This window comes from Helicoverpa armigera, chromosome 14 (assembly GCF_030705265.1).
Source record: "Helicoverpa armigera isolate CAAS_96S chromosome 14, ASM3070526v1, whole genome shotgun sequence".
In the NCBI taxonomy this organism is placed as follows: domain Eukaryota; kingdom Metazoa; phylum Arthropoda; class Insecta; order Lepidoptera; family Noctuidae; genus Helicoverpa; species Helicoverpa armigera.
This window is the reverse complement of record NC_087133.1, coordinates 5005574-5027669: the sequence shown is the minus strand read 5'-3', so window position 1 is coordinate 5027669 and position 22096 is coordinate 5005574. Positions and strand designations below refer to the sequence as shown.

The following is a 22096-nucleotide window of genomic DNA, read 5'->3' as shown; positions in this document are numbered from 1 at the left end:
CGACGCTGTAAAGCGGCAAGGAAAATTATATGGAAAGCGCAGGAGCACGTCAGGGGGCGTCGTAAAGTATGAGACGTATCAGTGTGTGACGCGACATCTCGAGTATACACGTGCACGACTGGGGCAAGCTTTTATTGAGACCTGCATAATAACCACAAGTTTTGGAGAGTTCGAGGCTTCATTTGTTGGGTCTGGTTATATCTGGTTTTGGATTTGACTGGTTAATAGGGTATGGTGATAATGGTGATGAGGTTAAGAACTTTGAGTACCAGATAAGACATATGGGTTTGCTCAAAACAATTACTTTTTATCAAAACTGATAATCTCTAAAAAATTAAAATAGTCAAAACTTATTTTAAAAATAATAATACAAGCACTACATTAAAATTAACCTTTTTTAAGTTTTAAATACCTAAATAATGTCATGGAAAAACCTAAAGCACACATTAATCTCATTAAAATAACAAACAAGTATACAAAAGACAGCAAACGATTAAAGACTTAAACACAATCTGTGCACACAATATTTTCACCACGAGCGGTATTTTCCAGAAAAAACGAAAAAGCGCATTTTAATATCTCTATTATGAATCCGAGAGTCCTTTCACTAAGCCGTGCCATCGCAGGCTGTACTGTCGATGAAATAACCCGCCATTAACCTTGTTCAAAAGGCTCTTTTGCAAAAACCAACGCCGAAATTGATGTCAACTCATGCTCACAAACGTAAATTGCCCCTCTATGCATATTTACGCGAACTATTAAAAATTGATCGACCGGCATTTGCATGGGACCACACTTATGGTATTTTTAAATAACGATTCATCCCTGGCCTTTGGCGGATTTAATCGATATCACTTAAGTTCTTTATGATTTAAAAGTTTTACGTTAACCCGGAACATTTATCCGTGTTTTAAATACCGCTACGGTTGTGAGTACTAGCACGGATACATAAAATGTTTGTATATTCTTTTAATGTGTACATATCGGTTTACAGCCGGCTGAAGCACAATCGTTTGAGTTTTGAGACGCCCTCAATAACCTGAGTTTAGTGCTAAGTTCGTATTCACACAGTTACCACGAGTCGTCGGATTCTTTACACGATAGTAGAGAGGCGATCGTAAAAACTTTTAATTATTTCGGTAGAAAATAGTCCGGGAGACCGCAAACATAAACCGGTATGCATTCTTTTTCTTTGGTGTCGGTTTGCGCGTAGCGTCTACAAGACGTTAGTGCCTTGTTTTAAAGTGTTGTAAAACAAGCGTAACTTGCGCTCACCTACGGTACCTAAGTGTATGCCCTCTTGAAAAAATAAAAGTCCCGGAACACGTTTTCACGTTTTACGCTCATAGCAGCGGCAAATAACCAGATTTATGCATAATGGTAGATACTTTTGAAATTTTTGCAGTTAGATTTATCAAATAAACCAAACGAGTATTTCTTAAACTTCTGAAAAATAAATAACAGTATAATATGAATTAAATAATTCTATTTTTTATGATATTCGTCACAACAAAGAATCAAGCTTAACTGGTTATTAACAAAGCTACTTTCCCGGGTGTCACACAGTATGATTACACACAAAACGCAATCACTGTGGCTCGGTAAGTGTCACCCTGCAAATAACAGTTACGACGTAATTGGTGACTCGACAACCCGCCGACCCTAGCTGTCACATGTCAATTCACAGGTCAATGATATGCTCGGCACTTTTCATGGAAATAACGATAAAATTATTACATATTATAGCTACGCAATTTTCAAAGCCGTTTTCGTCCAATATTGCATATTGAAATGAAAATTGAAGTCTTCAGTTTCATTAAAAAAAAAATGGTACAAATGTCCTTAAAATACCTACTTTATTTCGCGCCCATCTCTGTGGAAATAATCAACATCCACTGCAATAACGGACAACTTCCACCAGCAATAATATGACAGCGCAAAAAAACGAGAATCGTCCCGCGAAATTATAAACTTGTTTGAAAATACGTACAAAAGTGTTGAAAACTTCGCAATAGCTTTTCAGATAAGTAACTAGCTCGCGTTAATGTTTTGCTCTTTGTGATTCCGCTCGGCGAGGCCGTGTGAGCCGTATGACGGTATGTCGAACTACTTTTCTAAGTTAATTCATGTCTCATGCACAATCCATAAAGTTTCGAGTGCTACCTCGCGAACGACGACTGTTGTGACTCAAAAATTTTGCATGTATTCTGTCGTATCTTGTACTCGAATAATTAAGCTTGATTTGTTGTCCGAAATGTGTTCTTTTTAAATTTATTACTTATTTATTCAAAATTAAAAGTGTTTCTGACTTTGATATTTTTTTGTTTTGATTTCAAAATATAATCTAGTTACTTGTTAGAACTGATAAAAGGAGACTTTATTATAAACCTAACTACAGTTAAGTATGTACAAAATATGTTTTGTTTTTAAAAATCTTATTCTCTGAAGTTCTAAGAATAATGCCAAGTTCTGCAGTTTTTTTGTAAAGATATGTTCTGGTGTTACAGTAAGTTCTGCATGAGGATGGCTACGGTTGTTCCTGTGGGCACTATAGTGAAGATATTATGCGGCCAGCACTATGTTCTGATGAGGTTACATTGTTTCCTCCGTTTCAATTATTGAAACGGCTCACACTGTTTAAAATGGAGCTCTTAGACTATGCTGAGAAAGTTATCCAAGTGATCTTAAAAAAATACTTTCATAATTATGTTGGTGAGATTTAAGAAAAAAATAAAGGCCAGTATTACGTACCAGAATTCAGTACATTTAATCATTTTCTATCTATTCTTGTTTATGCTATTAATTAGCTAAAGTAATATCTAATTTAGGCTTGAATCAATAAGTCCCACCCGGCTTGGAATAGACTGCGACACGACAGCTGTTAGACTTTTCCTAATTAACAGGTCATGGCAGCATTTTAAGAATAAACACATTTTGAAACTTGACAATACATATGTTACTTAAAACTGTATATTACTGGTTTATTAGATGATTCATTTAATTATATATTTTCTCCAGTTCGTTAAAAAACAACAAGGTGCAAAGGATAAAGAGGGTATGTTAAACAAGTACCTACTGCATTATACTGTATATGCTTTTTGTTTGAACGGATGCGATAGTGGGTAATGAAATGATGCTTTCCCGATTCAGTTCGCTTATCCGGATTAAGTTGAGCGCCTCTGTAACCTGCTCTGTCGTTTGAATTCTTATTAAACCCGCCTGTACCGAACTCTATTTTAGCATTTCTTATGGAAAAGATAAGCAAGAACAATTTGTTTTATCTTGAACTCTCTGTCTACTTTTTCTTTAATATATCGTAAAGTTACCAACTCTATTATAATTAATGAAGGGTTGCATATCTGTAAGGAATTTATACCAATATTACGTTAACATAAAGGCCCAACTTAAAGTCGTATTAAATTGCAAATTAAAAGTTTTGAAAGTTAAGACAAACAAGTTTTAAAGTATCATATAAAAGTAAAGTTTAGTATTTGAGGCATCAAATTTTGATAGAGTTTTGCATAAACAGATAAGCTCGATCAAAGGATTGCTTTCAAAGTGGTTTACCTTGCGAGCATATTTAAGTTTTCATGAAGTGAGGAAATGGAAAATAAATTGAATTTGTATAAGTTTCTTAAAAGCCACATACACGGGGAAATATTTACTTTGTTCTAGCTGGGATTATTGCACTTCATTATAAGACTAACTCGGCGGTCTAATGGAAAACCTGGTGGCGTGTTTGTGACTGCGCTATATTTTTCATGTTGAATCAAAAACAGTTTAGAAAACATAAACAGCTAAGTTGAACCAGTCGCTTTATGAACTAGGGAGCGCAGTATTTTGTTTGTGGACGAGCTAGGTTAAAATTCTGAAAAATATTAATTTAAGAACTTCAATTAACTGTTTCCTAAATATTTCGAGTTTATTACTAAATTAATTGAACTTTTACTATTACCGGGTGGGAATACATTGAGCAATATAAAGTAAGTATATACCTACTGAAGCTTCTGCTTTTAAACAGAATCGCAAATCGTTCGCAAACAAATAAAATCGCGTCATTCCTATAGCGCGTTTAATACAAAGGTTCATAATGTTTAACAAGCAGACATTTCTGATACAAAGGGGAAACACATTAACATACAACTTCACCCGCGCCGGTGAGGAGTTTGAAACATTTTCACCAAAACTTTTCTATATGCGAAACGCTATTGAAAGCTCCTCACGGAGATTAACACGCGCCGTGAAAATACGCGTTCAAGGATTACCCCCTCCCCGTACCGAGTGTGAAGTTGTCTTGTTATAATGTGCCGCTAACAGCCAACAGTGAAAAATTAATGCACTTCCCCGTTTACCCCGCGGGAACGCTACACGTGCTGCAAAAATACTCTTCCAATGAACCTGCGTTACGCTTCAATAAACATTTATAACAATAACAATATTTAAAAATATTTTTGAAGCAATAGCAGAGCGAAAAACGGTTTATTTGTTTAATTACCCTCCAAACTTTTGGTTTAGAGAATACCTGTACCGTTTCTAACATTTATTCCTGAATAAATTTTAAAATTAGAAAGAACAATATTACCAACATATGTATGCGATTTTCTTGTGTCACGTAGAGATTATTAAAACAACTGATACCATCATTGAAATACTAAGCTTTATATGAGTTCAGAATAATTCATACTGGGTCAAAAATATATGTACCTTCGGCAACAGTAACGTTACGAATTTTAAGTAATTCCTGTTAATTGCCAAAAATTATTAGATAGGTATATGTTCACTGGTAGATACACCAACAATTACTTCAAGGCACCAAATGGCATATGGATGTAGGGAAGGAATATGTTTGTACCTACAATTTAGAGACAATAAATAATATCTGGAAAATTAATAAAAAAACTTTAAAAATTTTAAAATATGTAAATACTTCTTGATATCACATCAATAAATGTATGTATTTGAATTTATTATCGTCCTGACCGTTATTTATTATAGGTGCCTTTGACAAGCAAAAAATGATTGCGCTCTCTAATTTGCCTACAAAATCCTCAAGACATAGCGTGAATAAATTGGCCCGCAGCAAGAAGTGCACCACACAACATAGAATAGATTTACACCTCCTTCGGCAGCCGTGTTGTGAGCTCATTGGTAGATGAACTGTTCTTAACCACGTCAGCAAATAGCAAACATGGCAATGAACAGTGGAGTCATCCCCGCAGCTAACTAGATCTTTGAGCGCAGTTTGGACTTCGGTTTGATCGTGTTTGCTCCCTGCTCACTAGTTAGACTGCGAATTGCGGATAGCTTCTTTGTGTTCCCGAGTCGAAACTTCGCTAACTAGCTGCCGGTGACTGATTATGAACAACACAAATGTAGGTACACAAATTATAATTACACAAACATGATACAAATAAGCTTATTTTATTTCTTATAGATATAATCGTAACATACTGATCTGTAATCGATGTTAGACATTATTTTATCAATTAGGCTAGCAATAAGACGTGTGCGTTTGATGGCACCTGATCTGCAAAGTCGCAAAAGTGTTCTTAATACGCGGTTGTGAATTTTCCATTTATTTGTAACAGGAGGAACCTGTAAATATGTTTTTTTAACGTGACGATTTCCAACATGCCTGTGAAGAGTCTCAACGGAGCCATGCAGATGTGACCGTCTGTCGATAGATATTGGTGCACTTCGTTCATGATGGATCATGTACGAAGGTGGAGGCATGGCATTGTTTCTGATTGGTTGTCTTTCAGGTAATCTTTGCATAATCCTTTCAATTAACATATTTTGTTTTAAAAAATTGTTTTCTGATGTTTGTTTCAAAAGAGAATCATGCAACAGTTTCTTCTGTATTTCGTCTATTAAGCTTTTCACTTCAAGAGTTGAATATTTTCTTGATTCGATTTCATCTGGTGCTTTATTTTCTTTAGTTACTATATCTTCTTCTGGTATACTAAAACGAGTCTTAAGTGGTTTTGTATTATGTTCTTGACTCTCTATTTCTATTATCACTTCTTTCTTTGTGGTTATCGCTTCATTTGCAGGTTTGATTTTAATTTTGCTGTTTTTATCATTGTCTTCATCGTCGTCGTCGTCGTAAGAGACATGGTCAATAATAATTTCTGGATATTTTTGTAATAATTTCAACTGATCTGATTGCTGTCCAGGTTTTGGAAAAAATGAATGAAGGTTTTCCTTTCCTGTGTGGAAACTTGAGTACATTTCTTTAGTTATTAAATCTTCCAACTCGTGCTCATTTTCATCTGCCATCCCTGACCGACGTTTAGTTGGGGTATCGTGTTGTGTTTGGTCGTCAACTCCCATTATTTTTTTTCTGTTTACAATACTTGCAGTTGACAATTGTACTTCATCTGAAGTTGTTGGCAAATCTCCATGGGCCTTTTCATGACTATGGCGCGACCTATTGAATATTTCACTACTAGATTTAAAATCAATTTGAGGAGCCATTAAAGTCTTAAAAACATAAATATTAGAATCATTTCCATGATGTTTTTCAGGAACAGGAGAATAACTAGCCGTTACATCTGCAATTTGCATAGATTCATTTGGTTTGGTCTGTTTTATGAGTTTATCCAAAATGTCATTAATATTTTCTGAACTCATGTTCATGTGTTCTTCTGTCATTGTACGGGGAATGATAATTAGAACCAGCATACAAACTGAAAATAAGAAGTTAAGTTACATAAACGTAAATGTAAAATTATACATAACCATTTATATATCATCAAATTTAAAATTAAAATGATACGATTCTAAATTTTAAAATGTAGCAATTAGGCGTGATCGTCCTCTAATATCGAAATTAGTTTATTAGTTTCTTCTTGTGTCGACAATAAATATTATTATTATGATGGCGTTAACAACAAATACTTATTAAATTAATTGCTTCGACTAATTAATTTACATATCGCACTTTAAATATGATTTTAGTCACATTAAACTTATTTTTGGATTCTGTTGAAGTCTTTAGCTTTAAGAACAATCATTTACTAGATTCTGTACCTACTTCATAGTTGGCGTAATGTTTGCTATGATGATTTAATGTAATGTACTGTCAGATGTGAAGCTACCTCTCATAAATAAATAAATAAATGACGATGAAAGATATTGTAACGTCTCAATAGAAGATTAAAAAAGTATGACCTTACACAGCGTGTGACCCATGTTAAACGCCATTCTGCCAGATTACCACTGAACGGAATACTGCATTATTATTGGCTCAATTGTGCTTGACCGTTTATTAATTAACCGTTATCGCATTAATACCTCTTACGACTTAATTAAGGTGCTATTGATAGGCGTGAAGATTTTCATCTAAATGTTTGGTACTTAACACCAATCTACTTTGCATTTGGATATTTTATGCTGTTAGTAGCAGACGTGTGACTTTAGAAAGTTATAACATCGTGACATTATTATTCTTTATTGTACACAAAAACATTTAAAAGACACACACAACACAGAGAAGACATGTACAAAGGCGAGCTTAACCCAGAACTGGGTTCTCTAACAGCAAACCTTAGAGCGATAGAGAGATGCGATAGGGAAGAGAAAATTTAAAGTGCACAACATTAAACAAAACAGAGATGAAATTACATAACATAAAATATAAAATATATACCTATAAATAAAACATAAAATATAATAAATAAATAAATACATACATACAAATAAGGTCATGTTGACAGGAAATGTTCTTTAATTCGTCTCTTGAAGACATCTAACGATGTGCTGTCACGTATACTGTGAGGCAGAGCGTTCCAAAGCCTCACAGCGCGAACAGTGAAGGATCCATCATAACGGCTCGAAGTATGAGGTCGTGACTTTATTTCTGTATTTTGTTGAGACAGTAATTACTGTGAATCGAAAATACATACCTGTAGGCACCTAATTAGGCAAAATACTACCTACTACTATATTTATGCATGGTACGTTACTTGTACATTTATGCATGTTATATTTGTAAGACCTATTACAAAATGAAAGAAAAAAAATATCAACTATTAACTAAACACCAGTAAAGCAAAAAAGCTGTTTATTTCAAAATATTCTTCTTAAACACCAACCCGTGGTATTGCCATGAGAATGGCACAGTTAATGGAAGTTTTAATTTGCACTATAACAGTTTACAAGCGATTGAAAACTGAAAAAAGCAATCTTAGTTATCGTTGCCTTGGACGGCAGCGAGTGCCGGCATGAAGTAAACAGCCCGGTTCGTCCTGCATTTCAATCGACTCTATTTGTATTTTATTGCAGGAGACTCGAACTGAGGCCAAACGCCACGGACCAAAGCTTTACGTTTTATTGAGTTCTTTATGAGGCTTTACTAATAATATACGGCGATATTATAATTTAATTGTTTCTGGCTGTACAAAAATATGTGGACCAGCCCACGCAGTCTACATCAGGATACGAAGAGGCAACTCGTTTGCGAATGCCTGTTTAGCATAAAGCGAATAGTCACGTCGATGCTATGCAGACTTACCAATCTACTCTAGACATCGCTGTTGCACCGGGTTAGAAAAAACAAAAATTATAATGATATCGCTTATTTTTATGACTATAATAAATAACCTAAAAAATCCCACGTGAAGTAAAATGTAAAATAGCTTTTTCATAAATCCCAATATAGTCAAAATTGTGTACATAAAAACGGCAATTCTTAGCTCTGCGGGATGACGGAGGTATAAAAAATTCTATTAGAAATCCATTAACTTTTTCAATTTCAACAGCCGTCTAATTTAATTGCAACCGTTTGCGCTGTAAACTTACAATGGCCACCTAATAAGGGTTGGTACTCTTTTATACAAGTCCACACTAATATGATTGGTTCGCATGGGTGAATTCTTGTGTATTAGCAACGTTTTGGAATAATACTTTTTATGAGATCTTTAGATCGGCTAATTAAGTTGTTTAAGTACGAATTGTTCGTAGACAAGTTTTGGAAAGTAAAATGTTTTTATTAAGTAACCTAACCTAATACGCAGTATCTTGCTTATCCCTTGAGGTAGATTTGTAGAGATTATCTGTTGAAACACAGACCGGTTTTGCATGGTCGAGTACCTCGAAAAGACAAACTCATGATAAAAACTGTTTTACCATCCCAAACAAAAATATCGAAAATGCAATTTTACAGGGTGATTAACAATTGTATCAAAACCTTGTTCGCATTGTGCGCGCTACCCGTGGCCACGTGGTCCTATGAATATTTGTCCACAAGCGACTGTTGGAATAATTGAGGTGTACATTTTCACTTTGTTCCGTTTCCATTCGATTAAAATCGTTGTACCACACTTGTACACGACCTATTCGGTGTTTACTAAACGATTTGAACGGTTGGACGGGCCGACCAACTGCCTGTGATTTTCTATTTTTTTAGGAATTTGCTAAATGTATAACGAAGTCAAACAAAATTATCACCATTTTTTTTTCATGTTTTAGTTGAAAATGTGGCTTTGAAAATATCTCGGTTTCATCGATGTGGATAATAGAAACTAGGAAACGTTATATGGTTGTTCGAAGCACACATATTTAAAGTCTTAAGTTTTATAAAGGTCGGTTACAGGGTAGTTTCAAATATATTGGCTACTGGGTCTCGCGAGTCGTCAGAGTACATTTTATGAGCATCTAATAAAAATTTTATCGTGTAACAGTAAAGAAGCAATCAGTCTGTTGGATATTGGCCTGCGGGGTCGGTAAACACGTGCATTTTTATGTTCGTTCGCAGTTACCGCCATTCATAGATTCGCATATAGAACCACTTTTGTCGATTACCTACTTAGATAGAATTTGTCTAAGTTGAAATCTTACAGCCGTGGAGGCACTTTCTAAGGAACCGTAAAGAGTCTTCTTACTAAAAGTTTTACATTAAGTATTCAGTCGGTACAAGTTTATTTGGTTGTTTTCTTAGATATGTTTTTTATTTTATGGGACACACTCAAACAAAAATAGGAAATTGTAAAGATACTTCTTAGCAGTTATGAGGGGTCTTCCACAAAAGGACAAGCGTGGAACCTCGAGAAACAGCTGTAGACGATACATAGGCTGACAGACTGCATGATGGTAGAGTGAGCGTTGGCGATCTGACATCTATTGGGTGTAAACGTAATAACGTGTCGTCTAATTTAAGAGCTAGTTATAACTTTATTTGAAATAAAGTTTTGATTAAAAAAACTAATTAGGAACGTTACCTACTCGTAGATCTTAATTAAGTTTGGTAATCTAAACACGTCCAAACTGGCCCACAGAAACAAATTATTTAGAGTATTAGGTATCTACAATTTGCAAAAAAAACGACCAAACAATTTTACAGCAACTGTTAAAAAACAAAGTTCAACCACCCGATTTACAACAGTACTTGAAGCGCAGGAAACACATCTAGGTATAGCAACATAAGTACCTACCTACCTATTCATTTGTTTAATTGTATCGAAAAAATTTTTATCTTTCACAGAGAATTAAACAAAAAAGAATCTAATAAAACGAACGAAAAAAACATTGTAAAGCTAAAAACAGCTGTCCAAATAAACAAATAAGTAAGTACATAAATAAAATTATGGAAGTTTTTATAGGGTCCATGGTTATGCAACGCTGAAGCTGCGTAGTGGACACTGGAGATCCCGAGTACGCCCGCACAATCACGCACGCCCCTGGGACAGTTTGACTAGGCATTAACCACGTATACTAATATGTTTGTGAGACCGTCCGTCTGTACACAGCCAGGGCCATGCCGGCAGTTTTCATTTTACAAATCAATTGTCCCTTTAGTTCATGTTAGAGAATCAAAATTCCTAAAAAATAACAACCTTGTTAGGTAGGTACCTAATTAAAATTCCCAATATTTAAGTTATTCATAGGTCTGTCTACTTTTTACCTCCTATTTGACGGTATGGACATTTAGGTATCCTATCATGTAGGTTTATAACCTGATCACAAATAAACGATTTGGTTTTATTTAAATTAAAATCGTTTAGTGGCACGAGCCCGCAGCAGATAAATATCAAGTTTATGTTCCAATATTTACGAAAAAAATACTTAATCAACCATCAAAATTCATATTTTATAATGAAAATATCAGCAACCTAACGATTATTATAACTCATAAAATATGAGATTCTACCGCAAACACTAACAACTGTACTGGCTAACGGTACCGTAAATATATGCAAGTTAATATAACTTCAAACGAGTTCTAAAAACAGTAAAACAATGGCCCAACTTATAATAGTGTGTTCGATGCAATTGGCAGCTAATTTCTTGTTCCACGACCAACCACCACGCTCATTGCGTCAAAATTTTAATCGGTTCTCTTTGTCAGGAAATTCTTTTGTGAATGCAAAAAATTAAAAAGTTACGCAATCCGAACAACAACTTTGTAGCATAAGGCGAGGGTATCGCGTTCATACCGGTTTGAAGCTCCATTCTCTATAATAAAAACGGCACAAACTTAAAGTAACCAGAATTATTTAAAACAAATGCGTATTTGCAGATTCAAATCCACATCCTTTAACGGTTATCTGTCTCATAAATCACGATATTTGGATTAGATTATTAGACACCGGATACATGTTAAATTCACCATTCATTTTTATTCAAGTGTTGGTCATCTAATGTGTCTTAAAAGTTCTTTAAAGATAAACAACGACAACATCTTGCATTAAGTCTAAAATCTCCGGTCCAATTTATTATTTTTTGTTATAACTTTTGAAAACTTCTGCTGAAGTACTTCAAAGTACATCTGGGATCATAGACAGCATCTAGTGTAGGAAACTTAAAACACCCCAAAATTAAAAGTTCTGAGTTCACAGACAAGCCGACAATAAAATATTCTTTCGTATATCATTTCCGTCAGTTAAAAGCAAAATTAACGGCATCCAGTTGCTGTACGGGTGTGTCATAAAGGTGGTTATATTAAAGTACATGCTTAGGCGCATAATATCTCAGACGCGAGATGCGGCCGCCCGAATCCTTGGCCACGTCTCCCGTCGGTCCGTGTGGCAATAAAACCCCTCCAGTTATGTCATAATATGCATATGTGATGAACTCGCCAGAGATATGACTACACTAAACTCAGTGAATCAGTCGTACGGAACCTAACTATAATTTTAATACCTCGACACGCGTAAAATGTGAATTTAACGTATTTTTATTAACATCTTGGACTCTAAGACTTGGAATGAGTCTGGCGCACCTATGCAATACACGATATTACTCTCATATTATCTTTACCATTTTTTATTATTTGGTGAAGTGCAAAAAGGTACTCAGACACTACGTTCAGAGAGCTATCTATTGTATGGTGTTTACAAAGATATGTTCAATTGCAATGTAAGGCAACTGACAGTTTGTTTGGTAAATTGATTAATTATCCAAATGGCACAGCAACGGGGCGATCGCGTGTGCTCGTATGTCCAGGGTCATGGATTCGACTGTTTGGGAATATCTTAGCGTACCTATAGCTGTCAGTCTGAGCAAAAATGGGTATAATTCGTACCACAAGTCATTAAAAGTTCACATGACTTTTGACTAGCTTGACGGGTTCCCATATATTTTTTAAAGCCTACCTTTATTGATGAGGTGTTTGGATTTTTAGATCCATTAAGCGCACGTGCCGCATAAATTAGGACCGGTTCTTATCTGATATCATTAAAATATTAGTTCTTAATTTATATCTTTTATTTTAAGAAAGTTCTCTTCAATTTATTCGAAGTCGTATCTACCCAATAAAAATATATTTTACATAGCAAAAAATGTGTATTTCCACTAGGCAATTAAAGCTGGAGTTGTTATATGATACAGGTAACTTCATCCCTCGCAGGTTTGACATTATACTGGTTTAGAATAAATTATTACTTCGTTGGCTCGTCGCTAATCACTGCCCCAATAATCGAATAAAAGACGCATGATGTGCGCGCACCGCGCTCCCCACAAACATGTACCTAGGTACGCATGTTGTTTTTGCCAATCGTATTAATTTCATAAATAATTAATAGGGCATATTTGGATCGGTGAGTGGACACAGATGGAAATGCACTCGGCAAATTGACTGATAACCGCAGTCGGGGAAAGGCTAAATACCTGCTAATGATAGTCCGATTGATGCTTTCAACTCGTTTTGTATGGCCAAAAATCTCAATTACCAAAATTGAAACAACAATTATAACTCGGTTGCAGCAGGAATGTTTATTTTGACAGCGAAGCTTTCTCTGTTTAAAAATTGTACAGACCATGATTTTTTTATTGCCTGGTGAGGTAAAATAGCTCGTGAAATTTCAAATGTCACTTATCACTTCGCTACAAGTGCTATTTGGGAAACTGCCTCGTTTCAATATGTTATTAATGAGCTGAGCGCTGTTTAATTATATCTGTGACTCGTCTGCGCCTGTCTGCGATAACAGCTGGATAGTTAGCGTCGGTGTGTACCTGAATATAATATAAGTGCCTACCTACGTCAAATTTGTAACAACGCGTTGTCAGACTACATAATTTGCACGTAGTCAATGCTAATCAACTCTCATTAAGCATATTGATGTTTCAGTTTCAGTGTTACAATTATTCATGTTTGCAGCGTGCAATCATATTTGGGCGCAGAGTCTTCAAACAGGCACAACAGATCTGCAGTGGCGAGCGGCGTGCGATGGACTAATGCAAGGCTATTAAGTCCGCTTAAATAAATGATCGTGGCGGCTTTGTGTTGCGTGTTAACTTTACATGCTCGCGTTAACAACACGTCCGTTAGTTAGATTGAATATAGAGCTAAATTTTAATCGAATCGTTTGCGGCTGCGGTAAAATTTGTACAAACAAATTAACGCGAGGTGCGATTGGAAAATCTGAACAAACATTCAATATAAACTGAATTTGAATTTTGGCGTTGGTGTCATTTGTATGTTCGAATAGAATTGATGTAGTCAGGTTGTTTCTACAGTTTACAGTTTGCTGAAATGTTTTATGATTTTGTACGCACAATATGATTCTACCTTCAGAGTAAAACTTGACATAGATCATAGATTGTTTTTTCTACGAGGTAATGTAAAGAAACTTTACTTCTCAAAGGAATTTAAACGACACCTAAAATAGAAAAGGAACAATATATTTAACTTCACATGACATTCATTCGTACAGTAAGCGAGTTTGAACTGCAACTTATTCTATGAAGGTACAAAATTTTAAATCACAATAGACGCACGTCCGTACGGGACGCATTATGTAGATGCAACGAGCTCAATATTGAATGCGAGACAACCGAAAGAGTGTTTGAAAATGAGAGGTGCCTGAAAACAAACGGGTCACAAAAGAAGAAAAAACTGGTCCAAACTTTACCTTTCTGCGACGAAACGAGAGAGTTGGGGAACAAAAACTATTAATGTAGAGGCTCTCACGGCCCGCTGAGTTGTCGGTGCGTTTCGTTTGATAATTTCCGTGTACAGCGAGCTTTAATCGAATGTACCGCCTCCCCCCCCCCGCCGCCCTCTGCCCGCGAGCGCAATAAAATTGTTCATCTCGATTATCGCGGCCAGCGGGAAGATTTTGCGATTGGGGAACAAAACTGGCCTGTAAACAATAAACAAGGCGAAGTTCATATGTATAGATGGATGATATTTAAGATCGATTGATAGCTAAGCAAAATTTTAATAATGAATAGATTTTGGTCAGTTGTTGTGAGATTTCAACAGTTTTTTTTATCTCTGCCTTGCTTTCGCCAAACTAAGTATACCAGACACAGTTAAGTACACTACCAGCTGATACCTATGCCTGTCTGACCTCAACACAGATAGGTACTCCGGCTACCCGATAGCCCTAAGTAGTGTTAAGACTGGATGTCAGTCATCCTGGCTTCTACTACCCATAACGACTGTCAATGAAGAAGAAATGATAGCCGGGGCCTTTAGAGTGGCTACCACAATTAAAAGAACTCGTCATGATATAATTAGTCACCCATCCGGGGACCGGCCGCACAAGATCAATTGACCAGTGCGTCTGTTACCTATTACGGTGCCACGAGCTCTTCCGAACCGTTAACTGTATCCATAATTTACGGCTTTACCGTTTTACCTTACGGGGCCTATTGCCAGACGTGGCATTATTTTTCAATAGCATCTACAATTCCAGATTTAAGATTGTTTTATGGCAAAACTCGACATAGACTCACCTATTGATTTTGGCATTATTTTCCGTAGTCTACCAGCTAAGTCTCTAAAAACGTCCCTTACCAAATCACAACTCGACTTCATCAAAACTAAACCTTATTTTGATATCCGCTGTCATGCAATAAAACAATTAAAAGCCAGTCAGGTCGACATCGAAATTAAGCCCTGAGGGTGTTCCGCATCCGTCGTAATAAAACACATGCAAAGTTTTTCTTTGCCGAGCGTCGAGTGGCCGCAGTGAACGGAAACGAAGCAACAGGCTTGATTAAAACACGTGTTTACAGAACGCACACGAGCCCGAACAAACGCAATAATACGGGCAAGCCGGCCGTCGCCGCTACCTAGCCTAGAATGTTTAGTTTAGACATTTCGTATGCACTGGTAATGCCTTCGCTTATGTAGGGAAGGGCTACCGTAAATACTCATATCGAGTCGTTTGTTAGTCTGGGATTATTTTGTAGATAGGTAGGCACCATTGCTATGTGCTCATCTCATATTATGTACCAAACCAAATCCATGTATAAATAAAAATGTGCCGCCGTGGCATGGGAAAAAAACACAAAATCGAAAAATATTTGAGGCATCTTGCATCCATATCAAGACACACATTGGAATTACAGATCTTCCAGATTCTACGATCCAGATACAGATTCTAGGCTGTTAAAAATCATCAATAGGTTTAGTCTTGAAATACGCAACTTCCTTAGATACTTAATTCTAGATAGCTCCAGCTCAAAAATAAAGCTTCGAAATTATAATTTGTAGATTGTATGCAATTTACATTTTTAGGCCCACTGCCACTTATCGCTCATACAATGTTTCAAAGTTATGCATATTCACCACGATATTCACATATCAGAGTACCTAAGTTTATTCTAAAACGACAATAGGAAATTAAATGCAGTCAAACAAGCTATTCCGGTTGTCAACGAAATACCAAACATAAAAAGGAGGGTGACGTAAATACACGTCGGCCATAAGATGCAATATTCCTAGTTCACATCACAGACTCGGAGTAACATATAACTCAGCGCATTTTTACGTCTGTAAATTATGGTTTTACGATCGAAAATCATTTTTATGTTTTTGGAGGAATTTAATATCACGCCAGCTATGCTCGGCACATTCGCTCTTTTATTGAGCTGTAATTTTATTGTTTTCTCAATTTTTATTAACTATCAACCACCTACTTAGGTCTGTGTTATAGGAGATCAATAATATTTTATTTCCGTGAATGGATATCAAAATACTATGAACATTTTATTACAATAGGTACACCTAGCTATTATAAAATAGAGTAAAAAAACTAATTGCTTTAAAGATATAAACTTACAAAGAAAATAGTTTCAAACCAGAAAATTACCTATTTATAAACGTTGAATGCACACTCGCATCTCTTATAAAATTCCTCAAAGGAGTTTAGTTTTTAAAGCTAAGCGGTTAATTCGCTCTTTATGGAAACAAACAACGCCCTGTATCTTCATCGGCGGAAAAGAAAACTAAGTTTAAAAACTCTTTATATAATTATATTATTCTTTACCCCAGTTTATTCAGTCTTGTAGGTGTAACAGCCTCTACTACTGTATACCTACATTTGAAATTATACCTGTTACCGCCTACCATCCTCCCTAATTTACACCAATTAGATATTTACCTCTATACTGCATTAGAACATAGATCTCAACTACTCTGATCACAATAACCTAACCGTTTTTTAAAAGAACGTTCAAATCCTAGACTGCTGTAGACATTTAAGGCATGCTCGTAAATCAGATGGGTATGGCGAGCCATGTAAGTGAGTAGGTAGTAGGGACGCTGCCAAATTTTATTAATTCAATGAACATATGTGTAATTATTTTGTTTCCTTGTATCGGTAACGTTTGTTGGCACAAAAAGGCGTTATTTGTAAATAGATTACACAGCAACAGCTTGTTGGTATCATAGCAACAGAAACAAAGTCATATTTGTTATGTCAAATCATTTACAAAGGTTTTAAAAATTAGTGTTGATTCTCTTTATTTATTTTTTATTTTAGTGTCTGCAGTAAAGTATTTGAAACATGAAGAAAGTGGACGTGCACCAACTATTAGGGATCGCACCAGTTCCTCAAAGCTCGCAGGGAGCTGCGTGCCAGTGCGAATTAGGTCGAGAGAAGTTGCTCACAGCCCCACCTTACAAGACTACACCTTCAGGAGATGAGGACAAGTCCCGCTACCCCACAGCACCATGCGCGAGGGAAGCAGACCAGATGATATGCCCCATAAGCCACGTACTTGTCACCTTCAAGTCGCCGCTACACCCCAACGATGTGTTCACTAAAGTCTTCCCAACATCTACACCCGTCAAGTTCGTTAAACGAAAGTTATCAAAATTACTCGGCGTGTCAAACAGTAACCTTATACTAACTAGAAATAGAAATGTATTGAACGAAGCGAGTCTCTTATCTCAGCTCAAGGCTGATCCACTTGGCTCCCTCTCAATCGATGTCTTTACGAAGGACTCTGAAGATTTTTCCTTATCATCGATACCAAAGGAATCTTACGTCCATGAATTATTGCACGCAGTTCTCCCAAAGAAGAAAGAAATGCCATTTATAGCTATTAAATTCAGGGTCTCAAACCAGAATGCCACTTTTACTCGTTCATACCATTCCATAATAAAGATTCACGAGATAAAGAAAAACTTGGCAGAACTATTTTTACAGGACCCTAATAATTTGGTATTTTTAAGAGGAGATTGTATATTGAAGGACCGTATGGCACTTATGGACCTCGATTATGATAAATATGGAATAGCAGAGGTTGAATTAGTAACGAAAAATAAAGCCACGCTGGATTTAGCCAAATTATATAAGGAAAATCCAGTTAATGACGTCTTAAGTGTGTCGGTACCGTTTGGCACCGAAATTAAGCAGATTAATGTAGAGATATTCTCAGATCCTATGCGAAAGCCATTTTTAGGAGGATATAGAAATGTACATACAGGTATTTCACTTTCGCAATATTTTGAATGATGAGAAGTAAATATATACAGGCATACACGTTTTATAATTAGAAGCTCTATGTAACATTTTCTCAAAAATATTTTTCAGGTGTCATTTACCATCACGCGTATACCCAAACGCCTCAGAAACCCGAGAAATTGCCACCAGAGTCGAAGAACTGCAGAGATACTCAAACAGCAAAAGAAAAAGAATGCGTACATGTAAGTAACTACCTAGTACCTAACGTACCTAATTGTCACTAAAGTGGAATAATTTACATAATTAAAAAGTTATTGCAGATTATAAATTGCTTCTAAAAGTTTTCATTTTACATTGGCCAAGAAAATTTTAATAGCAAATAGGTTCAATAATCTTAAATTTCAATGGAGACTACGTTTTTCTCATTATTTATTTCAGGACACGAACTACAGTCGAGCAACTCAAATGAATAGTGTGCACGCATATATCCCAAACGTGACTGATAGGATAGTCGTGCCGAAACCGTACGAGACGTACTACGAGATGGTCATCAGGCTAAACCACAACCATTACGCGTCAATCATACAACGCGCCTTCAGACATCATCAGTATCGTCAAATGGTTGACAGATGGCTAAAAGAGTGCAGGTAAAATGTTGATGTCTCTTATTGACTTAGTTACTGGAATATGTTAATGTTTAATTTATTACTAGCCGTTATTACTTCCTGTGGGAACTTCTTACTGCCTGTTCTGTGATAAAATATAGCCCATTTAGGAATATTGTAGCTATCAATCAGTGAAAGAATTTTGGAAATCCGACCAGCAGTTCCAAACATTAGGTACCTACACACGAACTTTAAAATTTTTTACTCTTTATAATATTAGTACCTATCGATAAAAAAATGGCGTATCCGGAAAATTCTTTAAAATACTGAAAATTAAATTTCATTTCATTTAAACGATTTCATTTCATTGAAGAGAGGACGTTTATGTCGGTGGACATGGGTCGGTTTATGTCGGTGACGATACTGCTCACCTTGGCACAACCAAAATACTACTAACATTTACATTTGGTACTTTTTTCAGGGAAAGAATAGAGAGAATGAAAGAGGAGGAGAGATTGGAACGAGAAGCGATGGAGAGGCGTCTCCGACACGATCTCATTACTAAAACCTTTCCTAAAACGCGTGAAGATTTTGATCAACTTTATGCGATGGTGAGTTTCGGGCCCAGTGTTGAGACAATGCGTATTTCCCTTTCCGTGTTCAACTGGCGACACCGGTCTCGTGAAATCCACACGCTTTTGTTTTACTACGGAGTCCTACGATCCCGTGTTCAATTCGCGTTAACTGAGCACGCTTTTGCGATCAAGCAACGTTTAAAAAAGTTTTACAAAACAGTGTGTAATTGAAATAAACACGGTTTTTTAACCTGTCTATTCGAAACAAATCCGTACTGATTTAGCGCGTTCGTAAATGTTCGTGATAAATCGTGCGGGCCGAAGCAGGCGAGAGCGCCCGAAGTAGGATTCGCGCGCTTCTCATTGCAATTTGTTACAACAAAATTATAGATAGATAATATAGAATAATCAAAGTACTTAACAAAGAACCAAATCCAGTAAACACATAAATACTGAAATATTCATTTGATTATCTCGATTACAGACTCCTTCCTCTACTGTTTCATATATGCATGATAAGAAAATACGACGTTCACGAAAAATAAAGTTCCAACCTACATCTTTTTCGAGTCGGCATCAAAAACAATTACCCAGCAGTGGTAGAATTCAGTCCGGCCGGCCTGTTAAAAAGAAACGTGCACACAATATCGCTGTGAAAATAGACCAGTTTTTTTTTGTGCTGATAATAAATGTTTCAATAATTGTATTGTATGTCATATTTCATTGAAATCATATAGAGTTAATAATACAGGTTGTATTAATAACTCTAAATGATTTCAATTTCCTACTATCTACTATAGAATAATACCGTCGCTAATTCAACACGCTTTTAAAGACTCAAACAGTCTAAGAGTCAAGTAAAAAAAGTGTTTAGTTCAACTGCACACGATTTTGTTAAACCTTACCCAGCACCACTTGATCACAAAAGCGTGCTCAGCTGACGCGAATTGAACACGGGATCGTAGTATTCCGTAGTAAAACAAAAGCGTGTGGATTTCGCGAGACCGGTGTCGCCAGTTGAACACGGAAAGGGAAATACGCTGAGACAATTCTAATACTGTCAAGATATGTATGACGAAAATGTATTTGCGAATATGATATATACTTTTCTCACATAACAAAGAATATAAATTAGGCATAAGCAGTTAGTATATTTTTGAATAACGAATATTCTTATTAAGTGGTTCAATTATGCCCATAGTTTTTCAATTACTTTCGTGTTTGTAGGTTGATCGTTGGAAACACGCTGAAATTGCCAGAATATCTCAATTGCACGCAAAGGGTCCAAAAATTGCAGAATTTTCATTACTTCTTGATAAGGAAGTAGAATTACTACGATGCATTGAGGACTACAGAGTCAAGGTGAGAGAAGATAGCAGAAAGATTAAAGAAAAACGATTCTTAGAAGAAATTTCGAAACCTGTTGCTTGGTACGGTCGTGATGGTAAAATAATTACGATGGAAACTGTCGAAATACAGAAAGCAAAAAAATTAAAAGAACTATACAATTCCTTTATCCGCAATGATATGGACACTAAGGAGCGGATTGAGCTTCTAGTCGACATGAAATTTGCCCTGCAAGATTTCCGCCATCCTCTAGCTGAAGAAGTTATTACTCTATTGGATCAAGAGAGTGATTTGCTTATAAGACAATACAATTCTCATCAACTCGAGTACCTAAGGCGTAGAGCAGCTGGCTGTGTCATCCGGCTGATACAGTCGTCTGAACTAAACTCTGGAGTCACAAAGTACAAGGACGTAAGAGATTTTAAGAAAATGGAGAACGGCAATCTTCATTTCTGCGAGTTGTGCCATCAGGTGAAACCCTGCACGGACTTCCCATTGAACACGAGAATGACTGGATGTTTGATTTGCAAATCATGCTCGTGGAAAGATGTGAATGAACGAAGCTGGATCGATATGACACCATTTAAGTTTATTTTGAGGGCTGTACAGCGTGACGAACGTCGCCGAAAGTGTTGGGGATCCTTAGCCTTCGTGCTCCAAGAGAAAGATATTTTCTTCATAGTGGAGAAACTCTGGCATTCACATTCAGCAATCAGCGAATGCGATGACATCACGGAGTTGAGATTATGCAGATGGCATGTGAACGAGGACTGGTCACCATGGAATTGTTTCCTAGTGACAGTGCAGGAAATGAAGGCTCATTTAAAACTTGAAGAACCTGAACAAGTTTATGATGAGGAGCTAGTTCAGAAAGTAGGGAATAAACACAAACTTGCGAAGGCAAACTTCGAGCAGCTGATGGCTGTGAACAAGCGGTATACGGAAACTGGAGACTGGCAGAGCATCCGAGTCCCCGCCATAGCCCGAGTGGATGCTGTAGAACGAATTTAATACTTTTAGAATATTTTGCTGAGGACTCATTATATCATGGTAATAATGTTTGTTATTGTATTGTAGTTTTTGTATGTTGAGTTATTATGAACTCTTGTAGTTTATGTGCGTAGTTGCCGCGGAGTTAAGAGCTAAAATGACTGTATTTTCCTTGTAACTGTTTGCTGCCCTACATTTTGTTCTGAAGCATTGTCTGTTGCAAGGAGAATTAAAAATAAGCTCGATTTAGTTGTTTTCCATATGTGCAAGTAGTTTATAAACATGCGATTGCACTGATTTAAGTGATTGTCATGTAGATATATATTTATTCACACGAATATATATTAAAACATAACACTTGTTTTTTTCTTACCTAATTTTCTTCAATAACCTTTTCCCTTTTTTCCCCTTTAGGTAGGTAGTTCATATTCACAGAATA

The 22096-nt window shown here is 36.2% G+C and overlaps 2 protein-coding genes across 3 annotated transcripts; one reads left to right on the top strand and one right to left on the bottom strand.

Moving 5' to 3' along the window:
• Positions 1–5219: 5219 nt before the first annotated feature.
• Positions 5220–16666, bottom strand: LOC110380175 (uncharacterized). 2 transcript variants are annotated; one of them, XM_049836940.2, is made up of 3 exons: positions 16542–16666; positions 14352–14582; positions 5220–6689 (listed from the first exon to the last, which is right to left on the bottom strand). In XM_049836940.2, exon 3 carries the CDS (start codon positions 6682–6684, stop codon positions 5422–5424), a length of 1263 nt encoding a protein of 420 aa, XP_049692897.2. In that variant the 5' UTR covers positions 6685–6689; positions 14352–14582; positions 16542–16666; the 3' UTR covers positions 5220–5421. The 2 variants fall into 2 exon arrangements, with proteins under 2 accessions (XP_049692897.2, XP_021195748.3); XM_021340073.3 differs by lacking the exons at positions 14352–14582; positions 16542–16666 and adding an exon at positions 7179–7231.
• A 463-nt stretch (positions 16667–17129) lies between these two features.
• On the top strand, positions 17130–21972 carry LOC110380816 (IQ and ubiquitin-like domain-containing protein). Its single transcript, XM_021340936.3, has 5 exons — positions 17130–18162; positions 18270–18382; positions 18579–18787; positions 19227–19356; positions 20548–21972. The coding sequence occupies exons 1-5, from the start codon at positions 17238–17240 to the stop codon at positions 21676–21678; spliced, it is 2508 nt and encodes an 835-aa protein (XP_021196611.3). The 5' UTR covers positions 17130–17237; the 3' UTR covers positions 21679–21972.
• Positions 21973–22096: the final 124 nt, after the last annotated feature.

Coding starts and splice junctions, on each gene's coding strand:
- LOC110380816 (XM_021340936.3), top strand. CDS start 17,238: ATGAAGAAAGTGGACGTGCACCAACTATTAGGGATCGCACCAGTTCCT. Junction 18,163..18,269: donor ATATAGAAATGTACATACAG/GTATTTCACTTT, acceptor AATATTTTTCAG/GTGTCATTTACCATCACGCG. Junction 19,357..20,547: donor TTGATCAACTTTATGCGATG/GTGAGTTTCGGG, acceptor TCGTGTTTGTAG/GTTGATCGTTGGAAACACGC.
- LOC110380175 (XM_021340073.3), bottom strand. CDS start 7,206: ATGGCGTTTAACATGGGTCACACGCTGT. Junction 6,690..7,178: donor TAACATGGGTCACACGCTGT/GTAAGGTCATAC, acceptor TCTTATTTTCAG/TTTGTATGCTGGTTCTAATT.